General features: G+C 41.4%; 4 protein-coding genes across 24 annotated transcripts in view; all 4 read left to right on the top strand.

Moving 5' to 3' along the window:
* Window positions 1-21,992, top strand: part of LOC144025487 (protocadherin gamma-A12-like) — a 223,696-nt gene that overhangs the window by 59,231 nt on the left and 142,473 nt on the right. Inside the window, exon 1 of one of the 21 annotated variants that reach the window (XM_077531581.1) lies at window positions 285-2,707. The exons of the other annotated variants lie outside the window; for them this stretch is intronic. Within the exon in view, the coding sequence (XP_077387707.1) occupies window positions 329-2,707 (2,379 nt within the window). The 5' untranslated portion in view covers window positions 285-328. Of the gene's footprint in view, window positions 1-284; window positions 2,708-21,992 lie in introns of those variants that run through there. 21 annotated transcript variants of the gene reach the window in all.
* Window positions 4,471-14,442, top strand: LOC144026235 (uncharacterized). Its single transcript, XM_077532826.1, has 2 exons — window positions 4,471-7,232; window positions 11,914-14,442. The coding sequence occupies exons 1-2, from the start codon at window positions 4,815-4,817 to the stop codon at window positions 14,440-14,442; spliced, it is 4,947 nt and encodes a 1,648-aa protein (XP_077388952.1). The 5' UTR covers window positions 4,471-4,814.
* On the top strand, window positions 15,451-18,053 carry LOC144026234 (protocadherin beta-8-like). The gene is made up of 2 exons (XM_077532825.1): window positions 15,451-15,992; window positions 17,280-18,053. Exons 1-2 carry the CDS (start codon window positions 15,615-15,617, stop codon window positions 18,051-18,053), a joined length of 1,152 nt encoding a protein of 383 aa, XP_077388951.1. The 5' UTR covers window positions 15,451-15,614.
* LOC144026233 (protocadherin beta-8-like) lies at window positions 19,034-21,505 on the top strand. The gene is made up of 3 exons (XM_077532823.1): window positions 19,034-19,394; window positions 19,594-19,596; window positions 20,682-21,505. The coding sequence occupies exons 1-3, from the start codon at window positions 19,040-19,042 to the stop codon at window positions 21,503-21,505; spliced, it is 1,182 nt and encodes a 393-aa protein (XP_077388949.1). The 5' UTR covers window positions 19,034-19,039.

Below are 21,992 nucleotides of genomic sequence, written 5' to 3'. Positions count from 1 at the left end.
TATCTGGGTGGTGACTTGAGGTATAGTTTGTCAAATAGGTCAGTAGTCTAGCTATCTGTTTTAATTAGTTTTGTTACACTTAATCAAATTGTTAAAACTATAAGACGCTTTTATTTAATAGAAAAAAAGGTGAGCAAAACAAGTTTTGCTACTGTAAAGTAAAATATATAGCGACGACTGCATTTACATCAATTTATACTCACGGTGGCGCAATAGACCAGCCTTTAAATTGTTGAACGCCCTTTTTTTTTTCTGTAGTGTACTGACGTACGTGAATGTCAGTGATTTTGGAGACAACATTGTTCACTAGCCCGTTCGGAAGGCGTCCATGATGGATTCTAAAATGTCTTTGTTTCCATCGCGCACCTTTTATTTTCTCCTCCTTTTGCTGCATTCCTCACATGGGGACGTGAGCTTTTCCTTTCCCGAGGAGATGAAAAGAGGATCGGTTATCGGGAATTTAGCCAAGGAGCTCGGATTGGAGGCGAGCGCGCTGTCCAGCAGGAAAGCGCGCATCGACGCCGACAGGAGCAGAAAGCGTTTCTGTGAGCTAAACGTGAGGAATGGCGAGCTGCTTGTGGCCGACAGGATTGACAGAGAGGGGCTGTGTGGCAATAAGGCTTCATGTGTTCTAAAACAGGAAGTCGTGCTGGAGAATCCACTGGAGCTTCATCGAATTAATTTACACATTCAAGATGTAAATGATAACTCGCCGGTGTTTAATGATGACTTAATTAATTTGGAAATATGGGAGTCAGCCGTCAAAGGAGCTCATTTTGTGTTAGAAGAGGCACATGATGCGGATATAGGGCAAAATACAGTGCAACAGTACATCCTGAAGAAGAATGATAATTTCGTTTTGGCTGTCAGTAACAAAATAGAGCTGGTTCTTGACAAGGAACTTGACCGTGAGCAGAAAAAGGAAATTAATTTGCTTCTCACTGCTTTTGATGGTGGCACTCCTCAGAAATCAGGTACAGCAGTCATACACGTCACAGTGCTGGATGCAAACGATAACGCCCCTATTTTTAGCCAGGCCGTTTATAAAGCCAATCTGCCTGAAAATTCTCCTCCAGATACAATAGTGATTCATGTTAGTGCTACTGATGATGATGAAGGAGTACATGGGGAGGTTAGTTATGATTTTGGACATGTTACAGAAGATGTGAAGAATTTATTCAGCATTGACCGTAAAGTGGGTGCAATAGCTGTAATTGGCACTGTTGACTATGAATCGAGCACATCATATGAAATCCGTGTGAAGGCAAAAGATGGACTAGGACTGTCAACATATGCTAATGTGATTATCTCCATCACTGATGTGAATGATAATGCCCCTGAGATCAATTTAAAGTCACTGTCTAATTCAGTAGCTGAGAATGTGTCACTTGGTACTGAGGTGGGGATCATTAATGTGCAGGACGGAGATTCTGAGCAGAACGGACAGGTCCGTTGCTTCATTCAACAAAATGTTCCCTTTAAATTAGTTCCTTCGATTAAAAACTATTATTCTCTGGTGACTACTGGACTTCTTGATCGGGAACTAGTTTCAGACTATAACATTACAATCAGTGCCACTGATGAGGGCTCTCCTCCTCTGTCCTCCTCCAAAAGTGTTCACTTGTCTGTAGGCGACATTAATGACAACCCACCTGTATTTGGGGAACAGTCCTACAGTGCATATGTGAGTGAAAATAACAAAGCTGGCTCCACTTTATGTTCTGTTAGTGCTCGAGACCCCGACTGGAGACAGAACGGCACCGTAATTTACTCTCTGTTACCCGCTGAGGTGAACGGTGCCCCGGTGTCCTCCTACGTGTCTGTTAACGGAGACACGGGGGTGATCCACGCCGTCAGGTCGTTTGATTACGAACACTTGAGGAGTTTTCAAGTCCACGTGATGGCCAGAGACAACGGTTCTCCTCCGCTGAGCAGCAACGTGAGCGTCAGTGTGTACATATCGGACGTGAATGACAACTCTCCTCAGATACTGTACCCCGCCCCGGAGGGCAACTCCTTCATGACCGAGCTGGTCCCCAAAGCTGCACACGGAGGCTCTGTGGTGTCCAAAGTGATAGCGGTGGACGCCGACTCTGGACAGAACGCCTGGCTGTCCTATCATATTGTCAAGTCCACAGATCCGGGACTTTTCACCATTGGTCTCCACAGTGGAGAGATCAGGACCCAGCGGGACATTTCGGAGTCTGACAGCATGAAACAGAACCTGATTGTGGCCGTGAAAGATAACGGACAGCCCCCTCTCTCTGCCACCTGCTCCATGTATTTACTGATTTCGGATAACTTGGCTGAGGTGCCAGAACTGAAGGACATTTCTTATGACGACAAGAATTCCAAAGTGACCTCTTACCTGATCATCGCCCTGGTGTCCGTGTCCACCTTCTTCCTGACCTTCATCATCATCGTCCTGGGTGTGAGGTTTTGTCGCAGGAGAAAGCCCAGACTGTTGTTTGATGGAGCAGTTGCCATCCCCAGCGCGTATCTCCCTCCTAATTACGCAGATGTTGACGGCACAGGAACTTTACGCAGCACCTACAACTATGACGCCTACTTGACAACAGGTTCCAGAACCAGCGACTTTAAGTTTGTGTCTTCTTACAATGACAACACGCTGCCTGCTGACCAGACTCTCAGGAAAAGTCCAAGTGACTTTGATGAGATGTTTGGAGATGCTCAAGAGTCACCCGAGGTACAAATAATGGCTGATGATTATTATATACCCACATATATAGCCTGAGTTTTGTTAATATATTGTTGATTTTATTTATTTTTATTTTATTTGTTTTGGAAACTATCACCTAATACCTAACTTTTTCAGTTAACTTCATGAAACTGAATGTTTGTCACTTATTCATCTTCTAAGCTTTTTTTTATCTGTTTTTTCTGTCTATGTGAGTGTGTCTGTGTCTCTCTCCCGCTCTCTTTCTGCCTTCTCCGTCACTCTGTTTTGCATTAAGATATAGATTCTCTTACATTTGCATATGCTGTAACTTGATGAAAAAGGAAAGCAATGCGAAAACACAGTCTGGTACAGTAAACCTGAATGTTAAATATTTTTGCTGGAACTTTACACTCTCCTAAATAATGTTAAAGAAATACTCATCAGCATGCCATAAACATAATTACAATTATTATGTTTAGACACTTTACATTAATAAAAGCAGATTTTTGGAAAACAGGATCAGCTTGACTGCCACATCAATTGCTGTGTTTTTTTTTTTTTTTTTAACCTAATTGGACATAAATTAAGATATTTTTCTATTTACTGTTTGGTTAGTCACAATATCCATTTTTAAATAATGCAGTAAATGGCTGTTATAGTAGCTCATTGTGTCTCTAAACTTGATTTGCATTTTTATACTGTATTTGAAAGGGAAATGTTTACATAGGAATTTAGGTGCTCCCAATTACATGTCTCGGACCCCCATTGCATTTACCATTAATGTAATTACTGTGTATATAAAAAAAAAAAAGAAGTCTACAAACGCTTGTTCAAAAGCCAGATTTTATGGTAAAAAATATGTGGCTTAATTATATTAAAAGAAAAAAAATGCACTGTTGATGTGACCCATAATCTCACGGAAAAAAACAAACAAAACAAAAAAACAAAAAAAACAAAGAAAAGACTAATAGAACTGAAATTTATTTGGGGTTCATCAGAGACAGAAGCTTATTTTTACTTCCACTCTTGAAAAGTTTTTTAAAATTATTATTATTATTATTATTATTATTATTATTATTATTATTATTATTGATTGAGTTGTCCAGGTTATATGTCACATTAATGTTGGGAAAAGTTTGGAAATCATTTACATTGGTCTCACTTTTTTTTTTTTTTTGTCACAAAAACCTAAATCTGGTATTTCGACAGGGGTGTGTAGGCTTTTTATATCCACTGCAAGCTATATAATTACGACGGGGCCCCTGATGCTTTCAACTATTAATGCAATATGTACAAATTATGATATTTTTTATTTGCTTTCAATGTAGTAGTGGGAAATTACATTACAATCATATTCATACAATACAAGTATATAAAACAGTTGAGTGTCAAGAGCAACCTGCACAAATGGATGGATGGTGGATTCAGTCATTCACTTACCGTAATCCAAATATTCTATAGCTAATACTTGAGTGTGATGATAGACTTGGAAATTGGATATTTTATCATCTTCTTCATTTTCTTACCTGGTTTGATTCAATACATTAGAATTGGCATACATGTGATCTTGTTTACTATTTTTTTGTTGGCTGTGGAAAATGACATATCACCTTGGAAATAGCTGATAATCAAAATGTTGTTGAGGGCTTGTGAGCCATCAAGTCATCTCTGTGGTGCAATCATGTTGCATTTCTCTTGTAATTATCCCACTCGGCCTCGTGGCGACGCTCTTTGAATATTTGAGTCATCTATGGCGTGTGCTGCTGTAACTGTGTCAGTGAAACTGGAGCATTGGGTGAGAGCTGAAGGCTGTGTGCATGTGTATGTGCGTGTTTGTCTGATGGAAGCAGAGAACAAGTGTGTGTGTGTGTGTGTATGTGATGGAGGCAGAGAAAAAAAAACGCATGTGTGGGTGTTTGGAGAGGGATAGAGAGATAGAGACAGAGAGAGAGAGAGAGATGAAATGGGAATAGAGAATCCAAGCTGACAGCTTCCCTAATAGAGCATGAGTAACTCGGCTAGAGAAGCAGGGAAGCGTTGGATTGCAGCACAATTTTCACTTCGACATTTTCAGGAGCATGTTTAGGATTTAGCTTGGTATTCGACGGTTTATGAGAGAAGAGAATCTCCAAAAATGGACCAGCGGATCAACTTTGAGCACTGGAGGGAATTTTTCGTTTTTTGCCTGATTTTTTCCGTGTCATCTGGAGAGGTGCGTTACGTCCTCCCAGAGGAGATGCAGCCGGGTTCCGTCATCGGGAACGTTGCGCGAGATCTCGGTCTGCAAGCGAGGGAGCTCGCCGCTCGTCGTGCTCGCGTTGTTGCGGACGGAACCAGTCAGCTGTGTGAGCTGGACCTGTCGTCAGGCAACCTTTTGATCAGCCAGCGGATCGACCGAGAGGAGCTGTGCGCGCAAGGCAGCGTGTGCACCATCCAGCATCAGCTTTTACTCGAGGACCCCCTTCAAGCATTCAGTCTGCTTTTAGACATTGCAGATATCAACGACAACACTCCGGTGTTTGCTGCGGAGGTGATCAATCTTGATTTGGTGGAGTCCACAGTCCTCGGGAGACGTTTTCCCCTGGAGAGTGCGCATGACCCTGATCTTGGCACCAACTCGGTCAGTGAATACAAACTGAGCCCGAATGACCATTTTGCCCTGGAAATGAGTACTCAAATAAATGGGAACGCATACCCAGAGCTTGTTCTGAAAAAGGCATTAGACCGAGAAGCACAAGCTGAACATGTGCTGAAAATCAATGGCATCGACAAGGGAAGTCCAGCCAGAACTGGGACTGCTTCTATCCGAATCCGTGTTTTGGATGCGAATGATAATGTCCCAGTTTTCAGCCAGCGGGTTTACAGAGCATCTGTACCAGAGAACTCTGTCACAGGGACTTTAGTAGCACAACTAAATGCCACGGACTTGGATGACAGTCTCTATGGAGAGGTAACATACTCTTTCAGTCACCTGACGGACAAGACCAGAGGAGTTGTTAACATTGACCCTCAAAGTGGTGAAGTTCGCGTGGCGGGTGCCATTGACTACGAGGAGGCGAACACTCACGAGTTGGATGTGCAAGCTAAAGACGGAGGCGGCCAGGCCTCCCACTGCAAACTCATCATTGACGTCATCGACGTCAATGACAACAAACCCGTGATTGAAATCAAGTCGGCGTCGGCGAACATACTCGAAGACTCCAAACCCGGAACGATGGTGGCACTCATCAACATTTATGACATGGACACCGGAAATAGCGGACACGTCACATGTTCCATTCCTGACAATGTCCCGTTTCAAATTGTATCGGAAGTGAAAAATTATTATATGTTGGTGACAGCTGAGACGCTAGACAGAGAGGTTCAGTCGGAGTATAACATTACTGTAACTGCAACTGACTCGGGCTCTCCCTCACTGGAGAGCAGAAAAGTTTTATCAATCGTGGTTACTGACGTAAATGACAACGCCCCGACTTTTACACAGCGCGAGTACACCGCCAACATCTTGGAAAACCAACCTGTCGGCACGTTTGTTATGAAAGTAATGGCACACGACATGGACGACACATCCAATGCTAAATTAATTTACCAAATATCAAAAGAGACAAATTTGGACATTTCCTCCTTCCTTACCATAAACATGGAAACGGGCGAGCTTTTCACATCGCGGCTCTTTGATTACGAGCAGTCGGTTTATTTCCAAATCAAGGTGGAGGCCCGAGATGGGGGCGACCCCCAACTCACCACCACTTGCACCGTCAACGTTTTTATTAAAGACCAAAATGACAATACGCCAGTTGTTCTATATCCTGTGCAAGCCTTCATAGCTGAGGATGTTGTTCCCTATGAGGCGCCAAGAGGTTATTTAGTCACCAAAGTGGTAGCCGTAGATGCAGACTCAGGCCACAACGCGTGGTTGTCTTACAGAATAATCAAAGAAACGCAGCCAAATCTGTTCATGGTGGGTTTACACACAGGCGAAATTAGAACCCTGCGAGGCTTTATGGAGCTCGATGAACCGAAGCAAACAATTGTTGTTCTGGTAACGGATAACGGGTCAGAAGCTCTGTCTGCCACAGCCACAGTTAGCATCACCATTGGCGAGGGGTTGCCAGTTCTACAAGAACTCTTCGAGCTGGCGGATGAATCCCAAGATAGCGATAACTTGAGACTCTATTTGATTATTGCGCTCTTCACCGTTTCTTTCCTCTTAATCCTTTTAATCATCGGAGTGTTTTATTTCAAGCTTTGTCGCCGTAGTTACGTGTACCGTTCGAGCAGTGCCAGTCTCCCCGTTTTCCCCACGACGTACTATCCGCCTAGTTTTACAGATTTTAGTCGTTGCGGGACGTTGCTGAAAGACGATCGGTATGATCCGTTTCTGACCACCGGCTCATGGAGAGGTGACTTTCGCTTCGGTTCAAACACGGATACTGACACGCTAAAGAAAAGGAGCGCAGCTTATCAAAAGAACACACTTAGGCGCACCAGTGCAGACAGATCAACTCTAAAGGTTCGGGCCGGGCCCGCACATCCTTGTTATGTGGTCACTTGAAAACTGGCTGCAAGTATTGCACATGGAGTGGATGTAAAAAGTCTACACACCCCTGTTCGAATGCAAGGTGTTCAGAGGTGAAAATTGAGACCAAGATAATCAAGGTGGATGGAATTATGAGCAGTTTGAAATATAAATCAGTGTTAACATAAGACCTTAAGGCTTCTGCTAGAAAGCAAAGAAAATGTCAGGAAAGCCTACTAGAACAGCTGGACTTAATTTGGAATTAATCAGAAGCACTTTAAATGGTGGCAGATGTGTGCTGACTCCCATTTTGCATCAGTTTGAAGGTGAAAGGTTAATTCTGAACAAAGCCACGTCGCAGTGAAAAGAGGGCGTGCACACTTTTGCAGCCACATAATCACTGTTTATTTTTACTTCCCCTCATGATTTTTGCTTTCAAATGTGTTGTAAAGATTGACATTAATGATGTCTAGTTTTAAAATGTTTTGTTTTCTTTTCATCACAAAACCTGAATTTAAACTGGGGTGTGTAGACTTTTTGTATTCACTGTATTTCGTAAACAAAAAATGGGAAAAAAAAAATGTTGACATGTGAAATACACTCACCGGATACTTAAGTATATGCACTTCTGCTATTAGATATTTGTAATATTTATACATTTACAGTATTCCATGATTCTAAACTATGCACAACATCATGGTGCAGTACAAATAAAATGTTAATTCAATTAATTGAATTACCGTACATTGTGCTGGTGCTGGTGAGTGTAGGTTGTGATCACAAACTGTAGATTTAAATAAATGACATGGCATCATAAAATATTTTTAAATATGTTTAATGTGTGGAATTATGTTCTGTATCTATGCATGGAATTTATTGACCTTGAAAACAATTGTGTGAAACAATCCACTGAAATATATGCTTTGTTTTGTGTTTGTTAATTAAGCAACGTATTACTATTTAATACTTTTTCTTGTCATGCAAGTCAGGCTTTATCGTTCTTTCATTTTTGTAAGTCACTATGACGCGGTCTCTGCTGCAATATTTCCTCACCAATTGTTTGCTCTCTGTTTCTACTTTGCTCTTATTTACTATATGATAAAATATATTGTGTGTCATGTGACTGCCAAACCTATCAGACCTGTATAAACATTCCTTCACCAGCATGATACAGTTTGTGATTTCAAATTCACCCAACTCCTCATGTTGTTTCCTATCCTTTTAAAATGCTAAATATACAATACAATACAATGCTCATTTTGGAACGGCCATTTTCAAGCATGTCTTTTTGCTTCAGCTTTTTTCCGTCCATACAGGCCAGTGCTGCTGCCTTTTGAATGCAGCCATCAATAACTCATCCAACTACAATGAATCTTTGTTGTGTTATGCTTTAAAATTATATTGTAATAGAATGATTTAACAACTGAATAAATCTTTAAATAAATCTTGCTTTTGTAAAAAAAAACAAAAAAAAAACACGTGTAATTTGTCTGTGAATCTTTTTACTAAGGGGCAATAAGACACATTATAACACAAATGCAACCACAACTATCATAATGTCACGCATATTACTACTATTACTACTACTACTACTACTACTACTACTATTATTTAAAGATTGAAGATTCAGGTTGACATTCACTGTCAGGTCATTGCTTCAAGCGTAAGTATGTGCAGCCAGGGTAGTGAAGCGGAGATATATGTTCTCATGTTGTTGCTTGCACACACCAATTTCTGAACTCTCTTGATCGCAGTCAGAAAAAAAAATAATAAAAATAAATAAATATATATATATATATATATATATATATATATATATATATATATATATATTTTTTTTTTTTTTTTTTTTTTTTTTTTCTGGTGCATCTAGTATTTGTAGGGGAACATTAAAGTACATATAAAGACTCATTACGTTTACACTTCATTTATCTAACATAAGGTCATAAAACATAAGTTCACACTCTTACTGTTTTCTGAGTTATCAGTGGGCTTCATACTAACTGTTATTTTTTTTTCTCTTTTTCTTTATGCCTCCCCCGTCAATGAACCTTTCACTGTGGACCCACAGGTAAGCTAATTTTTTATTACTTCAGCTCTCACATGCACTCTACTCCTGTTACAATATCACACAAACATCCGTCTCACTCATTAACTGACACAATCAATATACCAGTTGACCCAGAATGTGTTTTCATCTGTGCAATCTCTTTACTTGAGCCTCTTTTTCCACATAACACACTGTGCCAACAAACATGTTTATCGGTCATGTCATCCAGAACAGAATCTTTCCAATATAAGGATTACATTGACTGTAAGTCACTCTTTTCAGTATGGAGGGAAAGAAAGTCATGCTACTGGGACAAAAATGTGTTTCCAGTGTAAGCCACATGAATATTAATAACTCTGCCCGTTGTTGCTGTGCAGACTTGGCCTTAATAATGCACCATCATGATGTGTACAAGGCTGTGCTCTGCAGCAGGATGCTGAAATGGAGCACACACATGCAGGGGGTGGGAGGCACGACCATGATTGCCTTTTCTGGCTCACTTTTGCAAAAGTATTGATGAGAGTTGAGGGGTCTTTTCATTGTGAATGGTTGCTTGCTCATTCGATACTGAATGTTAGTTCCTCACTATATAGGTCACCGCTCTATTATCAGCCCTGTGTCTGTCTGTCTGTTCTGTCTGTCTGTCTGTCTATCTATCTATCTATCTATCTATCTATCTATCTATCTATCTATCTATCTATCTATCTATCTATCTATCTATCTATCTATCTATCTATCTATCTATCTATCATTTAATTTATCTATAATTTATTTTAATCTAATTTGATGTAATAATCCATCCTATTTTGCAACATTGGATCACTGCTTTGTGTGCCGTTTTACTTGATCTCAATTGGTGGTGCTGTTGCATCAGCTTTGAAAACGCCTCAACCAGTCCATCAGCCTTGAAGGTAAGTAAATTGTAGGACACCTTGTTAGATTATTGCTGAATTTGACATGAGCTTGTGTGAATGATATTTTACTTTAATTGTGGACAAGATAGCCTACTAAGTGGATACTTTAGTGTTGTGATTAATTCTCACAAGCAACAATAGACACCATTTTGTGTATCTGCATTATTGCTGCAGTCATCCGGTAAAATTTGTTTGAGAAAAATGAGGATTGAGATCCTGATGGGAGACGTTGCCAAATACTTGGATGTGAAAATGTTGGTATCTGGCCCAGATTGTTTTGTTATTGATGGAGAACAGCCAGTAGGTTGTTCCCAAACAAAGGATATTTTTGTTGTCAATAAAAGAATTGAGAGGGAGATAGTAAAAAGATGCCTCCAGCTTTTCTACAGAAATTCTCTTGGAGGACCCGCTTGAGTTATTTTCCATCACCATTGAAAGAAAAATATTTATTGACATCAATGCCCCAAGATTTTCTTTACAATATCTTGTATAGACCCCCACTAGTCTATACATGGCATTCTGGGTAATATTGTGTTTGTGGAATATGACTTAAGGCGGCCATTTTGCCAATAGCTGTCAACTGAAAATGACATTAAAGTTGCTCAGGTAACAACCAGTCACAGCTCAGCTTCAGAAAACACGTGAGCCGTGCGTGATTGGTGATTACTTGAGGACTCAGCAACTCTGATGCCATTTTTCAGGTGACAGCAAGTAGCAAAATGGCCGCCCCCTGAGATGCATAAAAACGGGTGGATTTTGCTGCGTAACTCAAATTCCACAGATGCAATATTAAACAGAATACCATGTTTAGACTTATGAGGCTGCATAGAAAATATATTGTAAAGAAAATGTTTGGGTTGATGTCCCCTGGCCACTGCAAAACTTTCAATTATGCCAACAACTGCCATGCCTACAAATCTTCACTGAAATGGAAAAAAAAAAGTGAGGTTTTTGACATCTTCTGTATATATTTTATGATGGAGGAGCAAGCAATATTGCCTTCAAAGTCATCTTTGATTTTGAAGTCTATTATTTTACTTTTGTTTGGTTATTTAACCTTTTAGTGGTCTGTTAATAATTTCCATTGATTTGTAGTTAATTGTGCACATGCCTAAGTATGACAAAACTAAATACTCATTGCTATAACTTATCTTGAATCTGTTAAAACAAAAACTAAACAAAAACTAAACAAAAAATGAACCGCGAAAACTTGGATTTCTTTTTCACTGTCCATGGTTCTGAAGTATTGCTTATGCGATGGGAGGCTGTTGAATTGTTGACCCGCGCTCACTCAGTATAAATAAAGTAATAATAATCACTTGTATTATTGCTAACTGTCCATCCATCCATTCATTTCCTGTACTGCATATTCTCACAATAATGTAATTTTTTCAAGTGATGATTTTGTGACTTGCACAAAATACAATTTTAGAAAAAAACAAATAAAAGCTTGAATTGTTTTTTTTTTATTACTTTTTTTATTTAGTAAAATGAAGAGACCCCCCCCCCCCATTTTCTTTCAAATCTCGAGTCTGACAAGACTCATTCAACATATGAGCCTCTAAGGGGCGCTGTCAGATTGGAAATGAATCGTGTCTGTGCTGCGTGATGCAGTGCAGCTCTCCTGTGTGACGGCCATTTGGCACAAGAGATCTTCGCGTGAACGTACAACGGTTGAGCTGAAATAATACAAATCTGAATGGGACTGGCTTGTTTTACTTAAATTCTGTTTTTTAAAAATTTTCGAATGGTTTATAGATTTTTTTTTCTCGACATGGAGTGTAAAGATAATCATTTAAACCGAGGAATACGACGGCGAGGGTTTGGGCGACGTGCGGCCTGCCTCTTTGTCTTTTGGTGTTTTTTTCTAAACGGAACGCAGGCACAAATCCGCTACTCAATCCCCGAGGAAATGAAAAAAGGCTCCCTCATCGGAAATGTGGCTCAAGATCTCGGTTTGGATCTGAAAAGACTCCGTTCTGGGCGGGCCCGCATCGTGACCGGAGAGAACGTCCAGTACGTCGAGCTGAGGGCGGACAAAGGGCTTCTGGTTGTCCATGAGAGGATAGATCGAGAGCAGCTGTGTGGAGACGTGACGCCGTGCAGCTTCACCTTTGAGATTTTATTGGAAAACCCCATGGAATTGCATCCCGTCACCATCGAAGTGATGGATGTGAATGACAACACACCCACCTTTGAAAATAGACATTTAGAATTTGAAATAAGTGAGTCTGCTTCACTTGGCTCCCGTTTTGTTTTGGAGAATGCGCACGATGCTGACGTGGACATCAACGGTCTGCAGAGCTATATTTTAACACCGAGCAATCATTTTATTTTGAAGCAACATGTCAGTCCGGGAGGTAGAAAATATGCAGAAATGGTTCTTCAGAAAAACTTGGACAGAGAAAAACAGCCGCGACTCTCATTAAAATTAGTGGCTGTGGACGGTGGAAATCCACAGAGATCAGGTACAGTAAATATAGAGATCAACATTCAAGATACAAACGACAATGCTCCCGTCTTTAATCAAACAATTTATAAAGCAAAATTAATTGAAAATGCACCAAAAGGTGCTGTCGTTTTGACTGTAAATGCCACTGACGCAGACAGCGGTTCAAATGGAATGGTAACATACTCATTTTCAAAATTAAATGCAGGAATTGCCGATTTGTTTCATATAGACGAAATTACAGGATGTATATCTGTAGCAAAACAAATAGATTATGAAAAAGATAAAACAATTGAATTCATGGTTGAAGCTAAAGATCAAGGTCTATTTGCTGACTCTACAAAAGTCGAGATAGAAGTTCTGGATTTAAATGATAATGTCCCAGTAATAAATGTCATGTCATTCACTAGTCCTGTGTCAGAAAACTCCCCTGCCGGTACCACTATTGGTATCATTAATGTGAAAGACTTAGATTCTGGTGAAAATGGTCACGTTAGATGCGCGATTGAAGGCCGCGTTCCATTTAGGATTAAATCTAATGTGAGAAATTATTTTGCATTAATGACTGATGCTGATTTAGATCGTGAAAGTGTGCCAGAATACAATATCACAGTTGTTGCGTCAGACGCTGGCTCACCTTCCCTCTCCACTAGAATAACTTTTAATTTGAAAGTTTCAGACGTGAATGACAATGCTCCTGTGTTTCCGGTCAGCTTTTATAGTGCAAACATTGCAGAAAACAACTCGCCAGGTGTTTCTGTGATAAGAGTTAATGCTAAAGACCCGGATGAAAACCAGAACGCTCGTGTCTCTTACATGTTGGAGCAGAGTGAAATCGGAGGAAGTCCAATTTCTGAGTTTGTGTCTGTAAATGCGGAAACTGGAGTTATTAGTGCAGTTCGCTCATATGACTATGAGCAAATCAAAGAGCTGATATTTATTGTCAGAGCTCAAGATGGAGGCTCCCCTCCGCTCAGCAGCAACGTGAGCGTGCGCATGGTGATCCAGGACCAGAACGACAACGCCCCTCAGGTCCTGTACCCGGTCCAGACGGGCGGCTCGGTGCTGGCCGAAATGGTGCCTCGTTCGGCAGACGTGGGCTATCTGGTGACTAAAGTGGTGGCCGTGGATGTGGACTGTGGGCAGAACGCCTGGCTCTCCTATAAAGTGCACAAAGCCACAGACAGGGCGCTGTTTGAAGTGGGCCTCCACAATGGAGAAATAAGAACTGTCCGCCAAGTGACTGATAAAGATGCTGTCAAACAAAGACTGACTGTTGTAGTGGAGGACAACGGGCAGCCCTCTCGTTCAGCTACAGTCATTGTTAACGTGGCGGTGGCGGACAGCTTCCCTCAAGTGCTGTCAGAGTTCACTGACTTTAGCATGCACGACAAGGAGTACAATGACAAGCTGACTTTTTACTTAGTCTTGGCGCTGGCTGTGGTCTCCTTCCTCTTCATCACCTGCTTGCTGCTTATCATATCAGTCAAAGTGTACAGGTGGAGACAGTCTCGCGTCCTGTGCCACTCCAACCTGCCTGTCATTCCGTATTACCCGCCACGCTACTCGGATACTTTGGGGACTGGGACCCTCCCGCATGTGTACAATTACGAGGTGTGCAGGACCACTGACTCCAGAAAAAGTGACATGAAGAATATGCAAGCCATGAGTCAAAGTTTAGTGAGCGTGGATGGAGCTGATGCTGATACGCCGCATAACAACAAGCAGATGTCAGGAGAATTTTCTCAGATGTCAACCTTGGTGAGTGAAGTTCACTATTTTCTGTTGTTGGCATCGGATATTTTGTTTTTGCATTTGGCCTCATCTTGAGAAATAAGCTCATGTAAAAGGTCAACATTTTTGTCAGTCATTTTAGAATTTGAAAAACGTGTGTAAAAAAAAAGGAGTAATTTAAACAACAAGCTGCATGCATATTTTTATTTTAACAACATACAAATAGTGAACAATGAGTAATTTTTTCATATTTTGTGTGAGGCTGGCAAAAATGCTGAAGTTTTTCTAATGATTCGTTTTCGAATGTTGTTGTCGCTGTCCATGGTGCTGAATCAGTTTGAAGTCTATTATTACGGTGAGCTACAACTTCATCAGTTTTCCCACCTCACTGTCCTTATTATCCTTATGTAACAGTTGTATTTATTTATGTATTGAAGCGATTCGCTTATTCATTCTTAATGGCTCAACAGCGCCCCCTGCTTGCATGCGGCGGTTATATATGGCTGTGTGTGCTGCAGGACTGCCAGTTGCCCTGGGTCGTTGCCGAGATGAATGGGAGCGATGTGCACTTTCTGCTGGCCAATAATTCTAATTTAACAATTTATCATTTAGTGTGTTGAAACCGCCGATTAGGCCTTGCGGATTGACCAGTGCACGTCGTGTTTGTGCAAGAGGTAAACCCAGCATGTCATACTCATCCAAAATGAATTGTTGAATATCTCTGTGATTACACAACTGTTGTTTATATTCGGAAAAGTCTACAATATTGAGGTGCTTGAATTAAAATCAAACAAAGATGTTACAGGTAGCCTATTCTTGTAAAATAAATAAATAAATAAATAAATTTTAAAAAAGTAGCCTAGACCTACTTATAATCAGGATCTTGTTGGTCCTGAAATGTGAACACAATTACAAAGAAGCTCTTTGACCTCATGAATTCCTTTTTCATACCTATACGGGTGCTTTTTAGCCTTCATATCCTATCATATTTGACAAGCACCAATAGGACTAATGTGGAGTTGCACTACTGTGAAAATGCTCTGGGCGCCGCTAGTGACACGTCATTGAATTTGAGTGAAACCAGTCCGCGCAGGAGTCCTCCTCTTGGGCTCCTTTTAAACCTTCTCTGCCGAGAAAGACGACGGCCTGGTCGCCATGTGAAGAGTCGTTTACCGTGGATTATTGTGTTAATTTTTGGTTCTTCTAATTCGAAGTGTGCTTGTTTTTATTTTAAAGGAATCTGCTCGGAATATTTTTTGGGATTCACGATGGCTTGTATGTGGATGCGCGCCGTCAGAGGCGGATGGCGCACACTGTTTGTCATTCTTTGTCTCTGTGAGCTGCGCTCTGTGACTGGACAGGCTCGCTATTCCATACCGGAGGAGCAGGCAGAAGGCTCTTTTGTTGGAAATATTGCAAAAGATTTGGGCTTGGACGTGGGCAGACTCGTGGCAGGTAAAGCTCGTATTATTACCAAAGGAGGCCGACAGTATGTTGATTTAAAGCGAGACAAAGGGACACTTGTGATTAAAGAGCGCATCGACCGAGAGGAGCTTTGTGGAAAGACGACGCCCTGCAGCTTCACTTTCGACGTCATTTTAGAAAACCCAATTCAGCTTTATCGTGTGACGGTGGAGGTCGTGGACATTAATGACAACAGTCCGTCCTTCCCAAAGCCTGAAATTAATTTGAAAATAGCTGAAAATGCTGCAGTAGGCACTCGTTTCTCGCTCGCAAATGCAGCCGACCTTGATGTTGCAATTAATGATATTCAAAGATACACTCTCAAACCTTTAAATGATTTTAAATTGGAAATACAAAACCAACAAAATGGAGGAAAGGTTATCGAAATGGTTTTGCAGAAGCCTTTAGACCGAGAGAAAGAGGAGAGTCTCACACTCATGTTGATTGCTTCAGATGGTGGCGAGCCACATAGATCAGGGACGGTGAAAATTCAAATCACTGTGTTGGATGTAAACGATAACGCACCAGTGTGCACTCAACCTGTTTACAAGGTAGATGTGACAGAAAATTCACCTGCAGGAACATCGATCATTACTGTTGGTGCAAGTGATGCTGATGCAGGCCTTCACGGTGACATTACTTACTCCATTCCTCATATTACAAAAGAGGAAAATCAACTTTTTAATATAAATGCTAAAACAGGAGAGATTAAAATTGGTGGTGGACTAGATTTTGAGAAAAACAAAAAGTATGAATTAAATGTCCATGCTAGTGACCATGGAGGATTTACAGACACATGTAAAGTTATTGTGAACATAATTGATGAGAATGACAATATCCCAACCATAGAGCTCATGTCATTTTCTCAATCCATTCCTGAGGATTCACCACCAGGTACAACTGTGGCTGTTTTTAACGTAAATGATGAAGACTCTGAGGGCAACGGTGTTGTCAAGTGTTCCATTAATGATGTTGTCCCTTTTAAAATTGAGTCTTCTCTAACAGGATATTACACCATAGTGACTGAAAACTTCTTAGATAGAGAAAGTGTCCCTGAATATAATGTCACCATAACAGTTACTGACCAAGGCTCTCCACCTCTGTCAAGTAGTAAAAACATTAACGTTAAAATATCGGATGTGAATGACAATGCACCAAAATTCCATCAGTCAGAATACAGTAAGATTGTACCAGAGAACAACTCTCCTGGTTTGTCCGTGTTTACTGTAAGTGCTACTGATGCAGACTGGGGCCAGAACGCTCGAGTGTCTTACTTCCTGGAAGAGAAGGAAGTTCATGGAGTAGCTGTGTCCTCTTTTGTCTCAGTCAATGCAGAGAATGGTGTCATCCACGCAGTTAAATCATTTGATTATGAACAAATCAAGTCTTTTAACTTTAACATTACTGCTCGTGACTCCGGATCCCCTCCACTGAGTTCTGTGGCCACAGTCCGCATGGTGATCCGGGACCAGAACGACAACGCCCCTCAGGTCCTGTACCCGGTCCAGACGGGCGGCTCGGTGCTGGCCGAAATGGTGCCTCGTTCGGCAGACGTGGGCTATCTGGTGACTAAAGTGGTGGCCGTGGATGTGGACTGTGGGCAGAACGCCTGGCTCTCCTATAAAGTGCACAAAGCCACAGACAGGGCGCTGTTTGAAGTGGGCCTCCACAATGGAGAAATAAGAACTGTCCGCCAAGTGACTGATAAAGATGCTGTCAAACAAAGACTGACTGTTGTAGTGGAGGACAACGGGCAGCCCTCTCGTTCAGCTACAGTCATTGTTAACGTGGCGGTGGCGGACAGCTTCCCTCAAGTGCTGTCAGAGTTCACTGACTTTAGCATGCACGACAAGGAGTACAATGACAAGCTGACTTTTTACTTAGTCTTGGCGCTGGCTGTGGTCTCCTTCCTCTTCATCACCTGCTTGCTGCTTATCATATCAGTCAAAGTGTACAGGTGGAGACAGTCTCGCGTCCTGTGCCACTCCAACCTGCCTGTCATTCCGTATTACCCGCCGCGGTACTCGGATACTTTGGGGACTGGGACCCTCCCACATGTGTACAATTACGAGGTGTGCAGGACCACCGACTCCAGAAAAAGTGACATGAAGAATATGCAAGCCATGAGTCAAAGTTTAGTGAGTGTGGATGGAGCTGATGCTGACACGTCGCATGACAACAAGCAGATGTCAGGAGACTTCTCGCAGATGTCAACCTTGGTGAGTGAAATGTTTGGAATCTGAAATTTTTTGTTTAGCGTTTGTGAAGTCAAAATGCAGTTATTTAACTATGTGTATGAGGAGTAAGCGATTCAGAAGATGGATGGATTTTTATTTAAAATTAAACTTGGAATGTCTGCATTAATTAGCCATACGAAAGTAAATTGCAATGAGTGTGCAGGGTGGTTAGGGGGCTTGAAGTGTGAAATTTCTATGCTGACATTTTCTATGACAATTACTTTCCCAGTGACTTTTGTTGTTGTTCATGGTGCTGAACCATTTTGAAATGTGTTAATTTGCCCCTACATACAACTTTTTTCCCGCCTCCTGAGTACTTAACAGTATTTCGTCCAGCAATTAATACCAGTATGTACTGCAGATATGTTGTAACACGTTCTCTTTTTGATATTCGTTGAAAAATTGTAGATGTCTGTAAATACATGATTGTTCATATTTGCAAAAGAGTTTGCAATAATCAGTAGGCTACACTGAATAAAATTGCAAAGCAAATATGCTCCAGATATTTAGGCCTATTAAATTGTAAATAAGTCATTGGTTAGAATAAATAGAGAAAAAAAAACTCTTATAACTTTAGGCTATGTTAATTAGTAAAATATTTTGACCCTGAAAAATTTACAAAAGGTCGTTTACCTTATTACAGCCCTATATGGTTGAAATTCTTTTCCCTCACCCATTGCATTGGAATATTTAGTTCGCACAATACTATATCATTTTAATAAGCACCAATAATGTCAAGTTGCACTACTGTGAAAATGCTCTGGGCGCCGCTGGTGACACGTCATTGAATTTGGGTGAAACGAGTCCGTGCAGGAGTCCTCCTCTTGGTCTCCTTTTCGAGCTTCGTTGATTAGAAAGACGACACACTGGCCGCCATTTGAAGAGAGATATTTTCCGTGGATCACCGTGTTCATTTGTGGATCATCTAATTTGAAGAGTACTTGTTTTTATTTTAAAGGAATCTGCTCGGAATATATTTTTTTGGATTCACGATGGCTTGTATGTGGATGTGCGCTGTCAGAGGCGGATGGCGCACACTGTTTGTCATTCTTTGTCTCCGTGAGCTGCGCTCCGTGACTGGACAGGCTCGCTATTCCATACCGGAGGAGCAGGCAGAAGGCTCTTTTGTTGGAAATATTGCAAAAGATTTGGGCTTGGACGTGGGCAGACTCGTGGCAGGTAAAGCTCGTATTATAACAAAAGAAGATCGACAGTATGTTGATTTAAAGCGAGACAAAGGCACACTTGTGATTAAAGAGCGCATCGACCGAGAGGAGCTTTGTGGAAAGACGACGCCCTGCAGCTTCACTTTCGACGTCATTTTAGAAAACCCAATTCAGCTTTATCGTGTAACGGTGGAGGTCGTGGACATTAATGACAACAGTCCGTCCTTCCCTCAGTCTGAAATAAATTTGAAAATCGTTGAAAATGCTGCAGTGGGAACTCGTTTCTCACTGGAGAGTGCAGATGACCCTGATGTTGGAATTAATGACATAATAAAATACATTCTTAAACCATCAGATAATTTTAAATTGGAAATACAAAGCCAGTCAGATGGAACAAAATTCATTGAAATGGTTTTGCAAGAGTCTTTAGACCGAGAGAAAGAGGAGAGTCTCACACTCATGTTGATTGCTTCAGACGGTGGTGAGCCACATAGATCAGGGACGGTGAGAATTCAAATCACTGTGCTGGATGCAAACGATAACGCACCAGTGTGCACTCAACCTGTTTATAAGGTCGATGTGCCAGAAAATTCACCGAAAGGAACATTGATCACGACTGTGAGTGCAACCGATTCCGATGCAGGCCTCAATGGTGTAGTCATGTTTTCCACTGGTGGTACCAAAGAAACAGATCAGCTGTTTGATGTAAATGTAAAAACAGGAGAAATTAAAGTTTTAGGTAAATTGGACTTTGAAAAATTAAGAGGTTATCAGTTAAATGTTAAGGCTAGAGATCATGGAGGATTTACGGATACATGTAAAGTTATTATCAACATAATTGATGAGAATGACAATGTCCCCACTATTAAGTTGATGTCGTTTTCTCAATCAATAATTGAGGATTCACCACCAGGTACAACTGTCGCTGTTTTTAACATCAATGATGAAGACTCTGACGGCAACGGTGTTGTCAAGTGTTCTATTAATGATGACGTCCCTTTTAAAATTGAATCTTCATTAACAGGATATTACACCATAGTGACTGAAAACTTTTTAGACAGAGAAAGTGTCCCTGAATATAATGTCACCATAACAGTTACTGACCAAGGCTCTCCACCTCTGTCCAGTAGTAAAAACATCAATGTTAAAATATCGGATGTGAATGACAACCCACCCAAATTCCAACAGTCAGAATACAGTAAGATTGTACCAGAGAACAACTCTCCTGGTTTGTCCGTGTTTACTGTAAGTGCTACTGATGCAGACTGGGGCCAGAACGCTCGAGTGTCTTACTTCCTGGAAGAGAAGGAAGTTCATGGAGTAGCTGTGTCCTCTTTTGTCTCAGTCAATGCAGAGAATGGTGTCATCCACGCAGTTAAATCATTTGATTATGAACAAATCAAGTCTTTTAACTTTAACATTACTGCTCGTGACTCCGGATCCCCTCCACTGAGTTCTGTGGCCACAGTCCGCATGGTGATCCGGGACCAGAACGACAACGCCCCTCAGGTCCTGTACCCGGTCCAGACGGGCGGCTCGGTGCTGGCCGAAATGGTGCCTCGTTCGGCAGACGTGGGCTATCTGGTGACTAAAGTGGTGGCCGTGGATGTGGACTGTGGGCAGAACGCCTGGCTCTCCTATAAAGTGCACAAAGCCACAGACAGGGCGCTGTTTGAAGTGGGCCTCCACAATGGAGAAATAAGAACTGTCCGCCAAGTGACTGATAAAGATGCTGTCAAACAAAGACTGACTGTTGTAGTGGAGGACAACGGGCAGCCCTCTCGTTCAGCTACAGTCATTGTTAACGTGGCGGTGGCGGACAGCTTCCCTCAAGTGCTGTCAGAGTTCACTGACTTTAGCATGCACGACAAGGAGTACAATGACAAGCTGACTTTTTACTTAGTCTTGGCGCTGGCTGTGGTCTCATTCCTCTTCATCACCTGCTTGCTGCTTATCATATCAGTCAAAGTGTACAGGTGGAGACAGTCTCGCGTCCTGTACCACTCCAACCTGCCTGTCATTCCGTATTACCCGCCGCGGTACTCGGATACTTTGGGGACTGGGACCCTCCCGCATGTGTACAATTACGAGGTGTGCAGGACCACTGACTCCAGAAAAAGTGACATGAAGAATATGCAAGCCATGAGTCAAAGTTTAGTGAGTGTGGATGGAGCTGATGCTGACACGACACATGAGCACAAGCAGACGTCAGGAAACTTTTCACAGATGTCAACTTTGGTAAGTGAAATGCTTCACTGTTTTCTCTACTTGGAATCAGAATTTTTCATTTAGTGTTTGGCGTCTTCTTGAGAAATGAGACCCTGGAAAAGGTCGAGATGTTTTTCAGTCATTTTGGAATTTGAAAAAAAAAAAAGTGTGTGAAAACGGAATAATTTCAATGTGGGTTTTTATTTTAAATTAAACTTGCGATCTCTGCATTAATTAGCAACACACAAAAGTTAAATTACAATAATTCATCTTTTTGGGAAGGTACGGGTTGGTTAGGAGGATTTGAAAGTGTGAAATGTCTGGCAAATGCTGACATTTCCATAATTTGACCTACTTTCCCGTTGACTTCTGTTGTCGTTGGAGATTTGTGTCGTTGTCCATGGTGCTGAAGCTTTTTGAAATTTGTGAATTCGCTCCCTGCATATAAGTTTTCCCAACAAGTCCCAATTATGTACTGCAGTTATGTTGTTACACGTTGTCTCATCTTGATTTTAATACTCATTGAAAAATGTAGATATCGGCCAATGCATGTTTGTTCATATGTTAAAAA

The sequence above is a fragment of the Festucalex cinctus genome, chromosome 9 (assembly GCF_051991245.1).
Source record: "Festucalex cinctus isolate MCC-2025b chromosome 9, RoL_Fcin_1.0, whole genome shotgun sequence".
Classification (NCBI taxonomy): Eukaryota; Metazoa; Chordata; class Actinopteri; order Syngnathiformes; family Syngnathidae; genus Festucalex; species Festucalex cinctus.
This window is presented reverse-complemented; position numbering and strand designations above follow the sequence as displayed.

Bases quoted from the DNA above. Each gene is read 5' to 3' on its own strand.
- LOC144026235 (XM_077532826.1), top strand. From the start codon at position 4,815: ATGGACCAGCGGATCAACTTTGAGCACTGGAGGGAATTTTTCGTTTTT. The intron at 7,233-11,913 runs TGAAAACTGGCT...AATTTTCGAATG, and splicing joins ATCCTTGTTATGTGGTCACT to GTTTATAGATTTTTTTTTCT.
- LOC144026234 (XM_077532825.1), top strand. From the start codon at position 15,615: ATGGCTTGTATGTGGATGCGCGCCGTCAGAGGCGGATGGCGCACACTG. The intron at 15,993-17,279 runs ATTAATGACAAC...GTGATCCGGGAC, and splicing joins TGACGGTGGAGGTCGTGGAC to CAGAACGACAACGCCCCTCA.
- LOC144026233 (XM_077532823.1), top strand. From the start codon at position 19,040: ATGGCTTGTATGTGGATGTGCGCTGTCAGAGGCGGATGGCGCACACTG.